The 20,000-nt window shown below is 42.9% G+C and overlaps 1 protein-coding gene across 1 annotated transcript in view; it reads right to left on the bottom strand.

Annotated features, from left to right (window-relative positions):
* The window catches only part of LOC143028364 (major facilitator superfamily domain-containing protein 6-B-like), a 58,076-nt gene that overhangs the window by 11,397 nt on the left and 26,679 nt on the right, over window positions 1-20,000 (bottom strand). The window contains exons 2-5 of the mRNA XM_076190330.1: window positions 3,382-3,535; window positions 2,569-2,720; window positions 1,317-2,242; window positions 127-290 (exon numbers count right to left, since the gene is read on the bottom strand). Coding sequence (XP_076046445.1) covers window positions 127-290; window positions 1,317-2,242; window positions 2,569-2,720; window positions 3,382-3,535 — 1,396 coding nt within the window. The remainder of the gene's footprint in view (window positions 1-126; window positions 291-1,316; window positions 2,243-2,568; window positions 2,721-3,381; window positions 3,536-20,000) is intronic.

The raw sequence follows: 20,000 nt of genomic DNA, 5'->3' as shown, positions 1-20,000 counted from the left end.
TGAGAAAGAAGTAAAGATAGAATGAGAAAGAAAGAGAGACAAATGAAAAGAAAGAGAGACAGAGGGAAGGCGTAGAGAGGGGAGAGAGGAGGGGTGTGAGTGAGGGAATGGGAGGAGTTGGCTTACCTGATATAACGACGCTGAAGATAAGGGGAGGCACCTCGATGTTGCGCAGGAGGCTGCCGATGTTCCTACAGATCGAGGGTGACGGGGCCTTGAAGTCTAGGTTGACCGTGAGCAGGAGGAGAGCACAGAAGATCTTCAAGGCGCAGTAGAAGAGGAAGCTGATGCTGTGGAAGGAAATCAAGGCTTAAATATTTGACTTCGGAGGGGATTCACGGTGCAGCAGAAGGGGAAACTGATGTGGAAGGAAATCAAGATTTAAAGCTCTGACTTTGGAAGGGATTCAATGTGCAGTGGAAGAGGAAACTGATGATGTGGGAGGAGTAAACAAGAACGCAGCTGTTTCTGTAGAAGTGTTTGGTGGGTGAGGGGCCAGGGGTTTCCTGGGACTTGTAACAAAATTATGGATGGATGGCTGTGCAGGTCCCAGAAGAAAGGCACGTGTGACTGATATTGTGGAAGTGAATGACAACTTAGCACTGTTTTTTTTTTTGTTTTTTTGTTTTTTTGTTTTTTCATCTAAAACTTGACAGAAAAAAGTCGAGGAATTCAGGGGATCAAGAAAGCAATGCAATACCTGGAGGCAGGATGTCTTCTTATCTATTTAGAAAAGGCATATTACAGGGTTGATAGACGTTATAGAATACGCTGCAGATGCGTAGTATAAGAGGAAATCTCTTAAAAGAAGTCATCTTTTTTTTTACGTGGGCAGTAGAGCTTGTGTGAGGGTAGGGAATGGAAAGAATGAGTAGTTTGATGTGAACGTGGGACTGCGCCTGGGTTGTGAAATGCCGCCATGGTTGTTCAACGTGCATATGGATGAGATGGTCAGGGAGTAAACCCGAGGGTGCTAAGCAGTGGCTTGAAACTACTTAGTAAGAGTGACGGAAAATGTGAGATGAGTCAGTGGTTGTTTGCGGATGACAGTGCGCTTGTAGGTGAGTCGGATGGTAGACTGAAGCAATTTGTGGTGTATTTAAGGATGATATATGAGAGCAAGAAGCAGAAAATAAATGTGAGTTAAAGTAGGATGATGATATCTACAAGGTGTGAGGGTGGTGTAACATTTCTATTTAGTGTCGAAGTGATCTCCAGGAGGTTAAATAACAGCAATACATAAATATGGGGTACACGAGAAAACAGGTCGAAAACCACTACACTTAAGAACGGAAACATGAATCAGAATTGCTTACTAATAGTCCGTATGACTTCCTCCTTTTCCGAACTCGTCTATGAGGAACCCTGTGAGGGGGGCGAAGACCATAGCCCCTACGGAGCCATATACCCTCTGGAGGCCGTAGTCGTAGCCGTATTCCTTAAGAACGGCCACCACAGCCGACTCGAACAGTGTATACGTCAGCCCTATCATGACGGTGTTGATGATGCGGGCCACAACGTAGAGCCAGAAGCTGAAGGCCACGTTATGCTCGATACTGTGGGGTCGGTCCTCGCAGGTCAGGTTGTGAGGAACGGAGGCCTCACAGTGGAGGTGGCAAGCCACCTTCTCCGGCTCAGCTTTCGGGTCTAAATCCGTCTCCCCGCCGAAGGAGATCTTGGTGAGGCTCACGGTCTTCGGAATTTTCCCCTTTGTGCACTCAAAAGCTTTGAGGTCCTCCGCCGCCATAGTGTACTGGTTGGACGCCACTTCGACCCTTGGATTCCGTAAATCTATCGAGGTAAGGCCAAGAATGACGTTCCTCATCTTGTAGGTCTCGGGCATGTTCTCGTAGGCCTTTGTCTTATTCAGGTTGGTCCGGAAGCACTTTTGAGCCGTTTGAGGGACCTTCCCGTCGATTTCACATATATACCGAACCGTCTTCCCCTCGTCCAATCGGAACTTTAGCTTGTTCATCTTCTTATGCAGGTTCTCTGGATAGGCAAGCACCGGCGAGTCGCATTGGTACCCGCACTTGTTAACGTTGAGGGTGTTAATGATCACTGTCTTGTTGTAGAACTTGCAGTTCTCGTTAGCCATATTTGGCGTGAGAATGAAGTTTCCTTGGCAGGTGAGACTAAAGGAGAGCTTTGGAGAATACTTAGGGGTGGTCCGCGCCGGGGGGATGACCAGGAAGATGAGTGCCGAGAGGCCGCTGAGTGCCACTGTCATTGCCAGAAACAACTGGAAATGTGGAGGACATATGATGAAACCATAAAATCCATTGTCAACATAGTGCTCGCCATGCCTTCACCCGTTTCCCATGGATCTGTATCAATACTCTTTTCATTACACTGAACTTCATTCATCCATCTACTCATTCATTTATTCATTCACTGAGTGATTGACTGCACTAATTGAATGACTGATTGACACCATCTGGAACTTGCAATCGGTTGACTGATTGATTGGTTGATTGATGGATGAATGAATGAATTGAGTGTTGGATTTGACTGACTGATTAACTGATTGACGGGACAACGACGCGAATTCGAGACTACAGTACTTACCCGGAAGTTGCCCAGCTTGTCGGCGATGATGCCAGCGAAGAAGGGGGCGAAGATAGGGATGATTGGGGTGATGGAGTAGATGATGCCCGCCTCCTCCACTGTGAGGCCCAGCGCTTTCATCTGGAGGGTCACGTACGAAAGGCACGACGTTGCTGACGAAGACATAGTTAAAAACAAAAAATCAGGGCAAGGTCAAGGTAAGTTCAGAGATGACCTTAATTCAGTGAAGGGGCACCAATCTTAGGACGAAGGACCTCATTCGGAACAGTCGTAACACAATTGTACCCTCACCTCCGATGATGACGCCAAAGGCATTTAGAGCAGTCACACCACAGGTGACCCCTTACAAACTGCAGACTAACTTACTTATCATCATTATGAAAAAGCTGACCTTCATTTTCACAAAATTTATCAACAGTTATAACACACGCGCCACCTGCGACCTGACTCACCTTCTATGATAATGATGAAGGTGAACCTCATTTTCCCAATGATCAGGATCAGTTAAAGCCTCGTGTAACCTGCAACCTGACTTACCTCCCATTATGATGAAGAAGAAGGTGAACCTTATTTTCCCAAAGTTTATGAACAGTTGCAACACAAACGCTACCTCTGACGTGACTCACCCCCCATGATGATGATGAAGAAGAACCTCATTTTCCCAGAGTTTTTAAACAGTTACAACATACGCGCCACATCTGATCTACGACTTGATTCACCTCCCATGATGATGATGAAGAAGGTGAACCTCATTTTCCCAAAGTTTGGGGAGAGTTACAACACGCGCCATCTCCGACCTGCGGCCTGACTCACCTCCCATAATGATGAAGAAGGTGAATTTGATGGGGATGAGTTTGGTGGTGAGGAGATCCCCCAAGCAGGTGACTGCCACCTTCTTGCTACCTTCTTTGAGCTTAATGCTCCGGTGTCGTGCCCGCCATGACAGCTGGCGACGGGAACCCGCCATCTGTGGTACAGAGACCAAGTATAAGTAATAAAACAAATAATTTTAAGTTGTAAAGTGTAAGATGGCGGCCCACTAGGCATTTCTCACTAGCATGCTACTGGTTTTTTGTCATTCTTTTGAGTAAAAACGACTTCGATTATGATTTTTTCAATTTTCCAAATATCAAATTACACTTGCGTCTTACAGTGAGAAACTGAATGACGAACTAAAAGAAGTTAAAGCAATACGCATGTTAGACACATTGTTTAGATGATCTTACGGAAGCCTAGAATATTGTAACCGAAGTCGTTTCTACTCAAATAAAGTAGCACGAGCAAGTAGCATGCTAACCTAGTGTGCTGCCACCTTTAGACACACTTTTCGACCATCTAGGGTTTTTCCCTTCTTGTGGGAGGTCCGGTTGACTACAAAAGTAACGTGCCAGTGATCAACAAGTTTTTGTCGGTGAAGTTTATCATATTGAGCACAAGTGATTTACAACGTAAAAACACCTAATGATTAATGGACTCTGAATTCTGTTGTATATTTTACTAGAAAATTATGTGATTTAAAACGCAAAAAAAAGTATGGTTGTTACATTTTAGTTTCTGTTTAGTTTATTTACTAGGAAAGTAATGTGGTACCAATCAGTCAACCTATCCGTTGCGCCAGGTCTCTTGCAGGAGACCCACAGTTCCCAGGAAACCGGCTACAGCCACCGGGTGGACCCATAAGTCACTCAAAGATTATATCGTTGTCTAGGAATTGTTAGTGTGGGCCATTGTAGACTGAAGTTTTCAGTGTCTTCTGCGTGTTATCTACACTCTGATTCTGTGGCCGGGCCTATTGTGTGCTGGTACTGTTTTAGTGTTGGATGGCGCCATGAACATAAGAACATAAAAGTTGGAGAGGCTGCAAAGGACCATATGGCCTCCACGAGACAGTTCCATGTCAATTACCACCTGTCATCCCTATCCATACAGATATCTAATCTTCTCGTAAAGCAACCAGTTATTTCGTACATGGTTACTAAATTTATTCCACTCGTTAACCACAATGTTGTTAAACCAATTCTTGCCAATTTCCTTCTTAAACCTAAACTTGTCCAATTTAAATGTGTTATTACGAGTCTTGCCCTGTTGTCTTAACATGGGGACCTTGCCTGCATCACCCTTGTCAAAACCCTTGGCCCATTTGAATACCTCTGTTATATCACCCCGAACACTGTCTTTCCCAAGAATGTAAGTTAAGGTGTCAAAGCCTGTATTCGTATGGTAAATTCCTGAGCCCATGTATAATTTTTGCCATTCTCCTCTGTACTGATTCTAGTGAAGTAATATCCATTCTACTGGACAGAGACCAACGCTGCACCCCATATTTAAGGATGGGTTTAACTATGGCCAAATAGATTTTAATGATTACCTCTGCACTTTTGTTTGTAATCATCCTAGCAATAAATCCTAATGCCCTGTTAGACCTATCCCTGGCACTAATCCTACGTTTAACACACTGCACTTTGATATATTGACATCCATTTGCCATTTCTCCGACCATGCAAACAGTTTATCAACATCCTACTGCAGTATCCCAGCATCTTCCCCCGGCCTATTATGGCGTCTTATTTTAGTGTCGCCCTCAAAATTACCAACATCATATTGATATCATTGTCCAAGTCGTTTACATACATAATGAACAATAAGGAACCCAAAACTGAGGGAACTCCACTAGTAGCACAGCCCCATTTGGATTTTACACCGTTAATGGTGACCCGTTGTTTTCTGTCACTAATCCATGCTCTAATCCATTCATACGTTGTCAAACGTTTTGTTAAAGTCAAGGTATATAACATCGTAACTATCATTGTTATTTGCTGCCTTGTAGACATTAGTGTAAAAGGATCAATTATTAGTTGCACACGACCTACCCCTGGTTGACCCATGCTGTGTAGTTCTTACTTCTCTTGAGAAGGGTTTTTCGTTGGGCTTATGTCTGAGGGGTGTTGGAGTATTTGAGTTTGGTGGTCTATCTTGGAAAGCTTGTTTTTCCATGATTTGAGTGTGAATGCTTTTTTTTTTTCTTTTTTTTTTCTTTTTTGTGTGTGTAGATGTACCAGGTAATACTCATGCAAGAGGTAGTATGTTGTATATGTTGGAGTAGTATTTTTTTAACCTACAGCCGGTGGTCCTTGTGTGATTTAATAAGATGGGTGGGTGGTGTTTAGGGTTCTATCATAGATCTGTGTATCTATCATTTTCATGTGATGGTCTATGGAGAAGATTTTAGTGTCTGTGTGTAGGGGTTCCATTGTGGGTAGTTTTGGTGCATCCTCTTATTATTCTCAACTTTATTCTATTTTGTATTGTTCGTAAAGTGTTTATGTTCGTTTTGTTGATTGTTGGGAACTACTGCATAATGTGGAAGCGTAGTCAAGGGTGGTTCTTATAGTTTGAAGACAGTAATTAGTTTCATTCTGTTGTCCAAAGCTTGTTCACCCAACCTGTGCCATGCAAAACCTACAAGATATCGATCTCGTTTTGTCTGCCTCTTCCACGCTCCCCAATTCACGGCGCCCAGTCAATAACACGCTCCATCTGACATCCTCCTTTCTCATTTTTCCGGTCTAGTTTCATTTTCCCTCTTTTATCGCCTCCGCACTGCATTTCACTCTAGTCTGCTCTCTTGCCTTACTAGCCCTCTTCCTGTTTTTTTTTTTTTTTTTTTTTTTTTTTTTTTAATTATTCCTTGCAGACTTCGTCATTCCTGTCTGTGCACTGCTTATTTTCATTTCCACCGCCTTCTTCAGTTTCCAGCTTTCATATCCGTAGATCATAGCTGTGATTATGCACTGATTGTAACGTTCATCTCTTGCCTAATTTGCCCTCTTCCTGCTTTATTTAGAATTGTTCCTTGCAGTGAATTCGTCATTCCTATCTGTGCACTGCTTAGTTTTATCTCTACCGCCTTCGTCAGTTTCCAGCTTTTACATTCGTAAATCATAGCTGTGATTATGCAATGCTTATAACGTTCACCTCTTGCCTATAGCTTCCCCTCTTCCTGTTTTTTATTCCTTACAGTGACTTCGTCATTCCCGCATGTGCACTGCTTACCAACTTTCACATTAGTAGATCATAGCTGTGATTATGCACTGATTGTAACGTTCATCTCCCACCTTCAGCGATTTATCACCGTGACACCCTCTAGGCTGTGATGGAGTTAATATATCATGTTAATGCACTGTTACTCTTTGGGAACATTAACACAATATATGCCAATGGCCCTTCCTTCTTTACAGTAAACGTGGTTGGGTTAAACCACACCCACACATCATAGATAACCCATTGGATCACTACACAGTGACAGACGATGTGAGCTTAGGATATAACTCCCGGAAGAGGGTTTTATTCAATGAAGGTCCGAGTCATGGACAAAATGTGCTGAATATAATCACCTGCCGTCACTAATAACGCAATTTGAAGCACTATTGCCGTGTCTTGCTGCATTGCTTCAGACCCGGGCAATGGGCAGGGAGCAGTAGGGCCCTTCATCCACAAGAAGCTGAGATAAAAGGGAAGCAATTGGGTGATGGATGGGTGGGAGGGGTTGGTTGCATGCCTTAGCTGGCTTCCTCCCTCACGAGTAATAGAGATAGACCTCTGCGGACACTCACGATACATTGTAGTTCTGCAAATTGTTATTTCTTTGTTGAGTATTTGATATATTTCTATACTCAGTAGTCCCATTATAATTAGGGATTGCATTTTGTTGTAAGACAGATCAAATTAATAAAACAAGAGGAAAACATTTGTTTGCAAACTTCTCGTAGATCATGGTTCAGGATCGTGTCTGGAAGATTGTATTACGCTGTTGGAGGTGTTGATAGGAAATACAAATAGGTTCCCTCGGTGACTCTTTGCACCGAGATAAAGAAGTACGATGTCCGGCCTCACTGCTCAAACGCAGAGACCCTAGCCTTTACAGCTGTGGTGCCAAGTCAAGGCATCAGAGACTGACTTAAGTGGCCGCATTAGCCGCATCATCGCCAAGGCGAGACAATGCTGCTGCCCCGGCTGATGCTCCACTCCCTCGCTTCACCAGGTGTGGCGGTGTGTTCAGATAAACATAACATAGTTGTGTGTTTCTGTGTGACTTTGTTCATATATCCGATTATGCGAAAGCAGCCACAATCTTACGTGTTATACAATGTATATATTTACACACACATACACACACACACACACACACACACACACACACACACATATATATATATATATATATATATATATACATATATATATATACATATATATACATATATATATACATATATATATATATATATATACATATATATATATATATATATAGGCGTGTGTGTGTGTGTGTGTGTGTGTGTGTGTGTGTGTGTGTGTGTGTGTGTGTGTGTGTGTGTGTGTGTGAGTAGGAAATACAGGAGTCTTAGTCTAAGTTTATTCCTGACTAGTTTCGCAGGTATGCTTTTTCAAAGAAATGGTGTACAAAATGAACTATGGGCATTTACACAAGAGGGGGACCTCACTATCTCTCCGTGTTGCCAGTTGGCGACAAGTGTGGACATTACATACTTATTGTAACAATGAACAAATGCAATAATAATTATAATGCAAGCAATAATGATAATGGTAATATCAATAAGAATTATGATAATATTAACAACAACAACAACAACAGTAATAATAATAATGATAATAATAATAATGATAATAATAGTAATAAAAATAATAATAATAATAATATAATGGTAATAATAACAATGATAATAATAATAATAATAATAATAATAATAATAATAATAATAATAATAATAATAATAATAATAATAATACAATAATAATAATAGTAATAATAATAATACAATAATGATAATAGTAATGTAATAATTATGTTAATAATGTTGATAATAAAAATGCTGAATGTGGTGAAAGGAGCAAAGTAGAAATAATGGAGGATGTGTGATTTGATGGCATGTGAAATAGATAGAAATATGGTAGCACGATATAAGAAAATTTTATAAAGTAAAAGGAAGAAAGCTAGAAAGGGTGAGTAAAAGTGGTGAGGTTAGGGACGTGAGGGAAGGTATCTACTTAGAGTCAGGGGGGTCTGGGAAGCCATTTTTGGAGGGCAAGTGTCGAGGTGGATTTTGTCCATTTCAAGTCTGTTTTTGTAATTGTCAGTGTAAAGAGATTTAATTACTTTCCTTTGTTTCTTGTATAGACCTTTGGCTAGAATAGTGGATCCCTCCCAATTTGGTAGGAGTCCCTCTGTGTCTATGTGGTTAACAAGAGCGTTTGTTTCTCGGTGGTGTCTAACGTCCGCTTTGTGTTTCTTGAGTCTACTGTTAAGTCCTCTGTATGTCTCACCGTAGTATGCATTGTCGTATCCATTATAGGGAATTTTGTAGACGATGCTACCGTCACTATTCGTTTTTTTTTTTTTTTTTTTTTTTTTTTTTTATTAAGTGTCCTGTTTTCTTTCCTGTGCCATTTACTATGATAAGTCAAGGCTGTCTCAGCGTCTTGGAAAGCATGTGAGAGTGGTCAGAGTTAGGAACCACGAGGTATTGTAAATCCGGCCTCTCTTCACTTTCTTTTCTCTGTCTGATTTAATGGCTTTCCGTAGTGATGTCCCTAGCAAGCCTCTGGGTACCTTAGGTTCCTTAATGCAGCGATTATGTGTTTAATTTCTTCCTGTAAATACTCCTTGCTGCATATTCTAAAAGCCCTAAGATAAAACCTATTAATAACTCCTGACAACGGAACGGTACAGCCAATGAAGAACCCAAGAGGTTCAACACTAACGTCAGGAGAATCCTTAAGAAAACGGAAAAGGGGAAAAGACTCCTCCACCACCTGGATGAAGGCCCAACAAATCCATTATGAAAGGACTTCCTAAAATTCACAAACCAGGCATTCCCCTCCGACCTATCACTTCTGGCATAGGAAGCGCACCACACAGGCTAGCCAAGCAATCGGCCAAACCCCTTTCATCATCCTTAGGAAGCATTAGCGGAACGCAACTCAAGAACTCTATCGACCTAATAGAAAGACTGAACACAATTGAATTCACAGACCAACGACTGATAAGATTCGATATTACTTCTCTCTACACTAACGTAACAATAGATGGTGCCCTTCGGGCTGTTAAAGAGACAGTAAAGCACATTGACACCGACAACTTACCCATCAACAAACGTGACTACTTGGAGTTAATAGAAAAATGCATAAAATTTGGATAATTTACTTTTAACAATCAAGAATATAAACAGCATGAAGGACTTCCAATGGGGTCTCCATTGAGTGCGGTGGCAGCATCGCTCTACATGGAAACATTGGAAAGTGAATATTTTCTACATATCATCCCCGATAACTCCAAGTGGTACCGTTATGTTGACGACATCCTCTTCATTACACACAAAACAGCCAACACAAGAAGCTACTAGAGCAACTGAACGACGTAGACGACAGAATTAAATTCACAATAGAGGAAGAAACCGATGGTCCCCTACCTTTCCTAGACACTGTCATCATCAGATCGGACGCCAGCGCTAGGTTCAAAGTATACCGCAAACCGACAAACAAGGACGATTTCATTACTTCAGTGCACATGACGAAAAGACTAAATCAGGAATCATTATTGGGTTTTATTTTAGGGTTCTTAGAATATGCAGCGAGGAGCATTTACAGGAAGAAATTAAATTTATGACCGCTGCATTCAGGTCCCTAAGGTACCCAGAGGGCATGCTAGGGACATCACTACGGAAAGCCATTAAAATCAGACAGAGAAAAGAAAGTGACCTCAGCTAGAGTCTGTTCTGTGACCTCAGCTTCAGGCTGCTCCGTGACCTCAGCTAGATTCTGCTCTGTGACCTCAACTTCAGTCTGCTCCGTGATCTTAGCCTTAGTCTGCTCCGTGACCTCAGCTTAGAGTGTGCTCCATGACCTTAGTTCAGTCTGCTCCGTGACCTCAGCTAATCTGCTCCGTTACCTCAGCTCAGTCTGCTCCGTGACCTCAGCTCAGCCTGCTCCGTGACCTCAGCTAGAGAACTCGTTTGCTGCCGAGACACTAGCTATCAAATACTTCTTGTTAAGGTTATTACTTCCTGTGAAGTTTATATCTTCGAATAGTGACAAATGATTGTGTTGTGTTTTTTTTGTAATTGTATACGTATAGCGCTATACAGTTACAGGTATAAGATAAAGTGCAGTGTTCTAGTAATTTAGAACCAAAACAGTAGTCTATTACTGTACTCCAGAGGTAGGAATGATAGTATAAGGTAAGCAGAGTAAGCTACGTATATTTAGTTTATTTAGTGACCTTTTTTCTTTTTTATGGTTTATATTTTCTCTTTGCTGTTTATATTGCCGAAGGAGAAACGAAATGGCTTGTGAAGGTTATGTGAACCTGAAGGACCGTCTCAGGAAGTGTGAGGAGGAAATTCGTCCTCTCAAGAATGCGCTCTGTAAGAAGAGTGAATCCTCTCCACAATCCAAAGAGCGGTCCAACTCTTTCACTTCTGCCACTGCCGTGGGCAAGTGGCACTCCGTGGGGTCCCGTTTGTCGAGCCCGCGTTCGGTAAGCGGGTGCCCTGCAGAGCAACCGTTGGCTCTAGCCAATCGTTTTGCTCTGCTGGAAGATGAGGTGGCTGAAAATCAGGAGTTCTTGGTGGCGGGGGACTCCATGGTGCGAGGCTATGACAACATTCTGCAGCGGAAGACTAAACGACGTTGCAAGCTTGTATGTCAACCGGGCCATGGAATTGCCGATTGTACCCAGACCATCAGGGAGCAAAGGCGGAGTAACACGGTTATGATTGTATACGGGAAGTAACGATGTGGGTAGGATGAGATCAGAGGAACTTGTTCGGAATTACAAGGTCCTCCTTCAGGAGATGAAGGAACGTGGGAGCCGTCACGTAGTCTGTGGGATCCTCCCGAGGATCTAGGCTGGTTCGTGTTGGAACAGTAGAACCATAGAAATCAATGAGAGGATGTCACAATTATGCACGCAACTGGGATACCACTTTCTTGATCCTTGGAATCTCTTTTCCAGGCGTCATGATCTTTATGATTCTGATGGGATCCACCTTACCCGCAGGGGCAAAGATGTTCTTACAAACCTCACTGTGGGAGTTTGTAATGATTTTTTTTTTTTTTTTTTTTTTTTTTTTTTTTGTGGGGGTAGAAACTCAAAGGGAAGGGGTAGAAACTCAAAGGGTATTGAGGAAAATAGAGTAGGGCATAGAAATAATGTAGAGCAAGATGTCAGTGTAGGACGTAACACCATTTTAGGATATAATGTCGGAAGAGGACAAAATATTACATTAGGATGTAATGTCAAAGGACAAAATATCACGATGGGATGTTATGATAATGAAGGACAAAATATCATGATGGGATATAAGGAGAGTGGAGGACAAAATATCGCGGTAGGACATAATGTCCGTGGAGGACAGAATATAATTTTAGGAAGTGATGTCGGACAGAATGCCTATGAAGGACGGGTGACCGGTGTGGGACGCGGTGACGGAGGGGGCAAGGTATACATAAGAGAGCGGATGACCGGGAGAGGCCAGATGTCCGTGATGGGGCAAATGTCCATGAGCCACTGAATGTCAATGAAGGACCAATTGTCAATATAGAGTAGGTTGTCAATAAAGAACAAAATTATAATGTAAGGTATGGTGTTCAAACTCAAAACGTGTCAAAAAGATATAATCACGATTTTCTTAAAACCATGTAATTTAATGCTAGTAGTATTGGGAATAAATTCCAAGAGATACAGCGTATGTCAAAAGCGAAAATATCGATATAATAGGAATAACCGAGACATCATTCAATGGCGGAGAATTTGAAGCTGAATTTAATATTGCGAGATTTAAACACTTTCATCAGGATAGAAACCACAAGAAAGGTGGGGCTGTTCTGTTTTACGTTAAAAGCAATGTCCATGCCTGTGTTTTAGAGAAAACGAAACAGGATGCATATGATAGTTTGTGGGTAGAATTAACTCACACAAATGGACAAAAAATAATGTAGGTGTAATATATAGGCCAAAAACATTATCATTAGCAGACGACAAGCTATTTTTACAAGAACTGTCTAGTTTCTGCAACCGGGACTTATTGATAATGGGTGATTTCAAATTTACTGACATTGATTGTATGACCCTTGAACATGGCCATATAGGTAGTCGCTTGATAGATTTTCCCGGTGACAATTAATTAGTTCAGCGTGTAAAAGAGCCCACAAGACATGGAAATTTACTGGATCTATTGATCACTAGCCGCGAAATCATGTTAACCGTCGTAGAAGTTGGTGAAACTATTGCAAGTAGCAATCACAACTTAGATTCAAACTGCTAAAAAAAATAGAATAGATACTTGTGTATCTAAAATTCCTGATTTCAGTAAAGCTCAGTTCATAGGACTTTAGTTCATGTATTTTAATTCTCGTAGTATTAGGAATAAATTCCAAGAAATACAGGCGTATGTCAAAAGTGAAAATCTCGATATGATAGGAATAATCGAGACATGGTTAAATGGTAAAGAGTTTGAAGCTGAATTTAATATTGATAGAAACCACAAGAAAGGTGGAGGTGTTCTGTTGTATATTAAAAACAATGCCCATGCCTGTGTTGTAGAGAAAGTAAAACAGGATGCATATGATAGTTTGTGGGTAGAATTAACTCAAACAAATGTACAAAAATTTAATGTGCGTGTAATATATAGGCCAAAAACATTATCATTAGCAGGCGATAAAATGTTGTTTCAAGAACCGTCTAGTTTCTGCAACCAGGACTTATTGAAAATGGGTGATTTCAATTTCACTGACATTGATTGTATGACCCTTGAACATAGCCATATAGGTAGTCGCTTGATAGATTTTCTCGGTAACAATTACTTAGTTCAGCATGTAAAAGAGCCCACAAGACATGGAAACTTACTCGATCTATTGATTACTACCCATGAAAGCATGATAACCGATGTAGAAATTGGTGAAACTATTGCAAATAGCGATCACAACTTAGATTCAAACTGGTAAAAAAAAATTAGAATAGATACTTGTGTATCTAAAATACCAGATTTTAGTCAAGCTCAGTTCATAGGATTACGTCAGGAGTTTCAGCTTACAAAATGGGAGGCTAAATTAAGCGAAAGTCCTGTAGATCAGATGTGGGAAATATTTCAAAATACACTTACTAAGATGATTCATACTTACATCCTGTTTAAGGACAGACGCCCCCCAATCAGGCTCACCCAAAATGGCTTGCAAAAAAAAAAAAAAAAAAAAAAGTATTGCTAAAAAGACACAGGCTTATAAGAAATATAAGTACTCGGGTGCACCTAATGATTACACTGGGTAGAAAAAATGTAAGTTGTCAATGTTTTTTCAAATGAATTAGGACCCTTTTGCACCGCTGAATCAAAAAATTACATCCATTTTTCTCAATCAGGTCAGGCTTTTATGCTAAATTGATTTTGAAAAATCCGATCTTCTGACTAAATTGATTACATTTTTGTAACATTATCAGTTGATTTTCGTTAATATTTCTCACCCAAAAAGCTTTTAGAAGAAAAGAATTTTCTAACATAATGTATTTATTAAATGTTACAAAATTTAATTTCTGTAAATTGAATGATAGACATTGATAGAGGTAAGTACATGTAAATTGAGCATTACGTCGTCATTGTGCAAAATTCAAGGCATAACCTTCCGTTTCTTCAAACCCCTCGAATGCTCAGAAGCATGGATGTCTCTCTTCAGAGTCCAACAATAATCAGCCATCATGACTGCATCCCAGCGTCCCTGATACCTGGTATCCATCTCTTTTGTCCTGATGGGATCTCTCCCCCTGCTCATCATTCATTGATCCCAGATTCTCAGGAAACTGACCCATATGTAAGAATAAGTAATGCATTTTGATGCTCATGTTGCATCCAAGGTTTCTGAAAGCAGTCAGCATATTGGTGACAAGTTCTGCATAGTTCCTGGCCTTGTTGTTGCTAAGAAAGTTCTTCGCGACCTGAGCAAAAGTCTTCCATGCTTCTAGGTCCACTTCGTTCAGTGAGTTTTCAAAATCTCTGATGAGCTGACGGATTTGAGGACCATCAAACGTGCCACCTTTCAACTTATCTATGGTTAATCCTGTAAAAGCGTGGCACAAGTAAGGGAAGCAGCCTCCATCCTTGTCTTTGGTCCACTGACGCAGATACTCGGTGCATGACTCACTTATCGGCTGAAAGAAACCTGCACAGCGAAGCTATAGCGATAATCCCATACCACACTCCTGGTCATATGGCCATTTCCCGAAGGTTGAGTGTGGTTTGAATTTTCCGCCAAAATCATCGGAAATTTAAAATTCCCGGCTCTGTGCAGGCATGCGCATTGTCGACCCCACCTCCCCCTCCCTCCCTTCTTACCCGGCTAGCTCGAGCCGGACGTCGCGTCACTTAGATCGCGGAAACGGAACCGAGTGGTTAACTCGCTGCCCACATGGGAGCAGGCGGTCCCGTTTCCTGCTGGTTAATCGTCTGTTAGTTTTATCGCTTTCCGCTTGGCTGCTGGTTTGTCTCATTCTTCGACTTTGATTTTATACGAGCACAATCCGTCCCCGTCTTCGAGCCGTCCCTGGTAAACAACCCGGGTCCTCTCGGAGGACAGGGGACGTGTCTTATGGTACGGAGTGTGGCGCCCCCCAGGGTCATCAGGCCTCTCGGCAGCGCCATACCTCTGACCATCATCGGTCGTCTATTGCCTCACGGTTTGTATCAGGACCTAGGCGTAGACTTTGACCATATACGATCGCAATCCGTCCCCGTCTTCAGGCCGTCCGTGGTAAGAACCCGGGCCTCTCGGAAGACAGGGGGACGTGTCTTATGGTACGGAGGGTGGCGCCCCCCCAGGGTCATCAGGCCTCTCGGCAGCGCCATACCTCCGACCATCATCGGTCCTCTATTGCCTCACGGTTTGTTTCAGGCCCTAGGCGTAGACTTTGACCATATACGATCGCAATACGTCCCCGTCTCCAGGCCGTCCGTGGTAAGAACCCGGGCCTCTTTGAAGACAGGGGGACGTGTCTTATGGTACGGAGTGTGGCGCCCCCCAGGGTCATCAGGCCTCTCGGCAGCCCCAAACCTCCGGTCATCAATGGTCCTCTAACAGCCTCATAGCTTGCTTCGTCAGGCCCTAGGCGTAGACTTTGTCCTTATACGATCGTAATCCGTTCCCCATACGTCTTCGGGTCGTCCGCGGTAAGAACCCGGGCCTCTCGGAAGAGAGGGGGACGTGTCCTATGGTACGGAGGGGGTGCCCCCGAGGGTCCATCAGGCCTCTCGGCAGCCCCATACATCCGACCAATAATGGTCCTCTAACGCCTTAATGGCTCCCTTTGTGAGGCCCTAGGCGTAGACTTTGACCTTTTCCACTCGTAATCCGTTCCCCATACGTCTTCGAGTCGTACGTGGTAAGAATCCGGGCCTCTCGGAGGACAAGGGGACGTGTCCTATGATACGGAGGGTGACGCCCCGAGGGTCATCAGGCCTCGGCAGCCCCATACCTTCGACCAATAATGGTCCTTTAACGCCTAATAACTAACTTAGTCAGGACCTAGGCGTAGACTTTGACCTTTTCCACTCGTACTCCTTTCCCCATACGTCCTCAAGTCGTCCGTGGTAAGACCCCGGGCCTCTTGGAGGACAAGGGGACGTGTCTTATGATACGGAGGGTGGCTCCCCGAGGATCATCAGGCCTCGGCAGCCCCATACCTCCGAGCTTCAATGGTCTTCTAACGCCTCACGGCACCACCCTCCTTCCAGGTTTCTTAAAAAAAAAAAAAAAAAAAAAAAAAAAAAAAATCGCCACCCAGCCCTTCTCATGAGCCACAGCCAACCTCTTATCAACTTCACTTGGCTTGAGTTTAAAGATGACTTACCTGATGTTCCACCCCCAAGTAAAACACAAAAGAACTTTAGACTTAGGGAGTCTAGTGTTAGTTAAAATGAGTATAAATTAGTTCAAAGAAACTACAATCGTTTAGTGTAATGAGAAGAGGAAAATCAGTTTTAAATAGTACAGTTTAAGTTGGCGCGAAGTGCTAGGAATTACATAAAAAAAATCCCTTGACCTAGAAGAAAAAAAAAAAAAACAGGTCGAAATCGACATGACTTCTCCTATACAACTTAAGCTAATCTATAGTCATGATGGTCAAAAACTTTACCATGTTGAAATTAATTTCAACGCTCACTGTGGACTCAGGTCGAAATGACCATGACTTTTCCTATTCAACTTGAGCTAATCTACAGTCATGATGGTCGAGAATTTTACCATGTTAAAATTAATTTCGACGCTCACCGTGACTCAGGTGGAAATGGACATGACTTTTCCTATTTAACTTGAGCTAATCTACAGTCATGATGGTCGAGAATTTTACCATGTTAAAATTGATTTCGACGCTCACTGTGACTTAGGTCGAAATGACCATGACTTTTCCTATTAAACTTAAGCTATCTGTAATCATGTTGGTCAAGAATTTTACCATGTTAAACTAATTCAACGCCCACTGTGACTCAGGTCGACATGAACATGACTTTTCCTATTCAACTTAATTTAGTCTACAGTCATGATGGTCGAGAATTTTACCATGTTAAAATTAATTTCGACGCTCACTGTGACTTAGGTCGAAATGACCATGACTTTTCCTATTCAACTTAAGCTAATCTGTAGTCATGATGGTCAAGAATTTTACCATGTTAAACTAATTCAACGCCCACTGTGACTCAGGTCAACATGAACATGACTTTTCCTATTCAACTTAATTTAATCTACAGTCATGATGGTCGAGAATTTTACCATGTTAAAATTAATTTCGACGCTCACTGTGACTTAGGTCGAAATGAACATGACTTTTCCTATTCAACTTAATTTAATCTACAGTCATGATGGTCCAGAATTTTACCATGTCAAAATTTATTTCAACGCTCACTGTGACTCAGTGATGTCACGGTATGATAAGATGACGTCATTGTGATAAATTGACGTCACCATGTAGTCCTATGACGTCAATTTGTGTCCCTGTGACGTCACGAGACGATCCTATGGCGCCATGATCAATCCGGTGACGTCACAGTATAATCACATGATGTCACTAGGTATTAAACATATAGAAGTCCGCTTGTGGGGGATGAGACGTCACAAATTGCCATAGCACACTATTGGATGAAGACGCTCGCCACGGGCTTCGAGGACTTCCCGCGGGAAGACTTGGGGTGAGTTGGATACATACCGAGGGTCCAGGCCCGTCTTCGTTGAGACGCTCAGGGAACGTCTTCACCCAGGACGAAGCCTCTTGACTAACGCCCACGGACGAGGTCGCTCGGAAACGAACTTGGCCTCGCATACTCCCTTTCGGTTTCTCGCTTACCCCGAGGATCTTCACGAAACTAGTGAGAGTGGTAGGCGTACGTTGGACGGAAGCAAGCGTCTCCACACTCATGTTCCTAGACGGCTAGTTGATGCATTTGCCCACCGGGGAGGGTGCATCGGCCGACATCTCAGTGGCTCTGAGTGTGTTGGCGGACGTGGAGTTCGGGGTGGACTGGGACGGGTCTGCCCTTGCTACCACACAGAGACTTTATTGGCTCGGGATTGAGTGGGACACAGTCAGCGTCCTTCGGGGTGCTCCCCTGCGCCATATTAGCGTGATTCTCTCACACGTCCTCCCTCGTTCGGTGGGGGGGGGGGGGGGCCCTCAACTTCGCGACCCCCGGCCCTTCCACTGAGCCGCTTGGGGCGCCGACGGCTGGTACGGGAGGTCGGACAGGAGCATACTGCTTCTCCCGCGTGACCCCTGCCCGGGCCGATACCCTCAGCACTCCACAGGTTGTTGCGTCCCTGGCTTCGGTCGGGGGCCCTACGCCGGTCGCTGGAGTTTCTCCGCACCACTCTGTGGAGCGGGAGCGGGACCTAGGGACTGGACATCGACGACTCCCTTGGGGACACGGTGTCTCTACCACTCGGTCGACCCTGTCCCATGTGTCGCCATGGAAACGGCTCCACCCCTCTCATCTCAAAAAAGTGGAGGGGGGCAAAGGGCGACCGAGGAGTGGGGAGCGGCCAGGAACCGTTGAACAGGATACAAATTTCGTATAATTTATTACGCATTGTGTGAACAGTGCAATGTTGTGCATGTCACATTCTTCGGCGTGGGTACTTGACGTTTCTTTCTCCCCTCTACTGAGTGATAAAATGAATAAGTCTCCCATAGGAAAGACACACGTAATAACGGTTTGATTCAGGCTTCACCTCTCCCACCTGTCCTCGTCTCATGCATAGCTTCGCTGTGCAGGTTTCTTTCAGCCGATAATATTTCTTTGTCGCGGCTCGTGCCGCTTAAATTCTTCTTATCGGCTTAAGAAACCTGCACAGATTTAGGGTCCCTCCCTCCTCCCACAGGCGAAGCCTTCATTTCTCATTGAAGTGACGCGACGTCCGGCTCGAGCTAGCCGGGTAAGAAGGGAGGGGATAGGGAGGGGGAGGTGGGGTCGACAATGCGCATGCCTGCACAGAGCCGGGAATTTTAAATTTCCGATGATTTTGGCGGAAAATTCAAACCACACTCAACCTTCGGGAAATGGCCATATGACCAGGAGTGTGGTATGGGATTATCGCTATAGCTTCGCTGTGCAGGTTTCTTAAGCCGATAAGAAGAATTTAAGCGGCACGAGCCGCGACAAAGAAATAATATGGCGTCCAAGCTTTATCCTGTTCACCAAGTTTAATACGAAAATAAGAATTTGAGATGGTTACTGATAATTACGCCGAGATCCTTTTCACTATCCACTTTTGTAAGTAAATTTCCAAATAACTTGTAATCGTACATACTGTTATTTTTACCTATGTGCATAACCTTGTATTTACTTGTGTTAAATTTCATTAGCCACTTTTCAGACCATTGATGTAGTTTATCTAAATCTTCTTGAATATCTAATTAATTTAAGTGATCATTTCCCATTCCGCACAATTTTGTATCATCAGCAAATTTGGAGACAATAGATTTCAGTCCATGGTCTATGTCATTTATATATACTATGAATAGAAATGGCCCAAGAACGGAACCCTGAGTAACACCACTCGTAACATTTTTCCATCTAGAAGTTTTGCCATTTAGAACAACTGTTTTCGATCGTTCAACCAATTACTAGTCCAACTTAATAGGCTACCACTTATTCCGTGTGAAGCTAATTTAGTAAGTAGTCTTTCGTGGGGGACAGTATCAAAAGCTTTTGCAAAGTCTAGATATATCAATCTATATTGTTTCTTTTGTCATAATTCGAGATGACTGTGTTGTAGAATTCGAGTAAGTTAGTCACGTAAGAACGTTTCCGTCTGAACCTATGCTGGCTATCATTTATCAAACAGTTACTTTCTAAATGATACTCGATAACATATCT

The sequence above is a fragment of the Oratosquilla oratoria genome, chromosome 9 (assembly GCF_046742065.1).
Source record: "Oratosquilla oratoria isolate Oo_2021 chromosome 9, ASM4674206v1, whole genome shotgun sequence".
NCBI lineage: Eukaryota > Metazoa > Arthropoda > Malacostraca > Stomatopoda > Squillidae > Oratosquilla > Oratosquilla oratoria.
The sequence above is the reverse complement of the archived record's forward strand: the minus strand, read 5'-3'. Positions and strand labels throughout refer to the sequence as shown.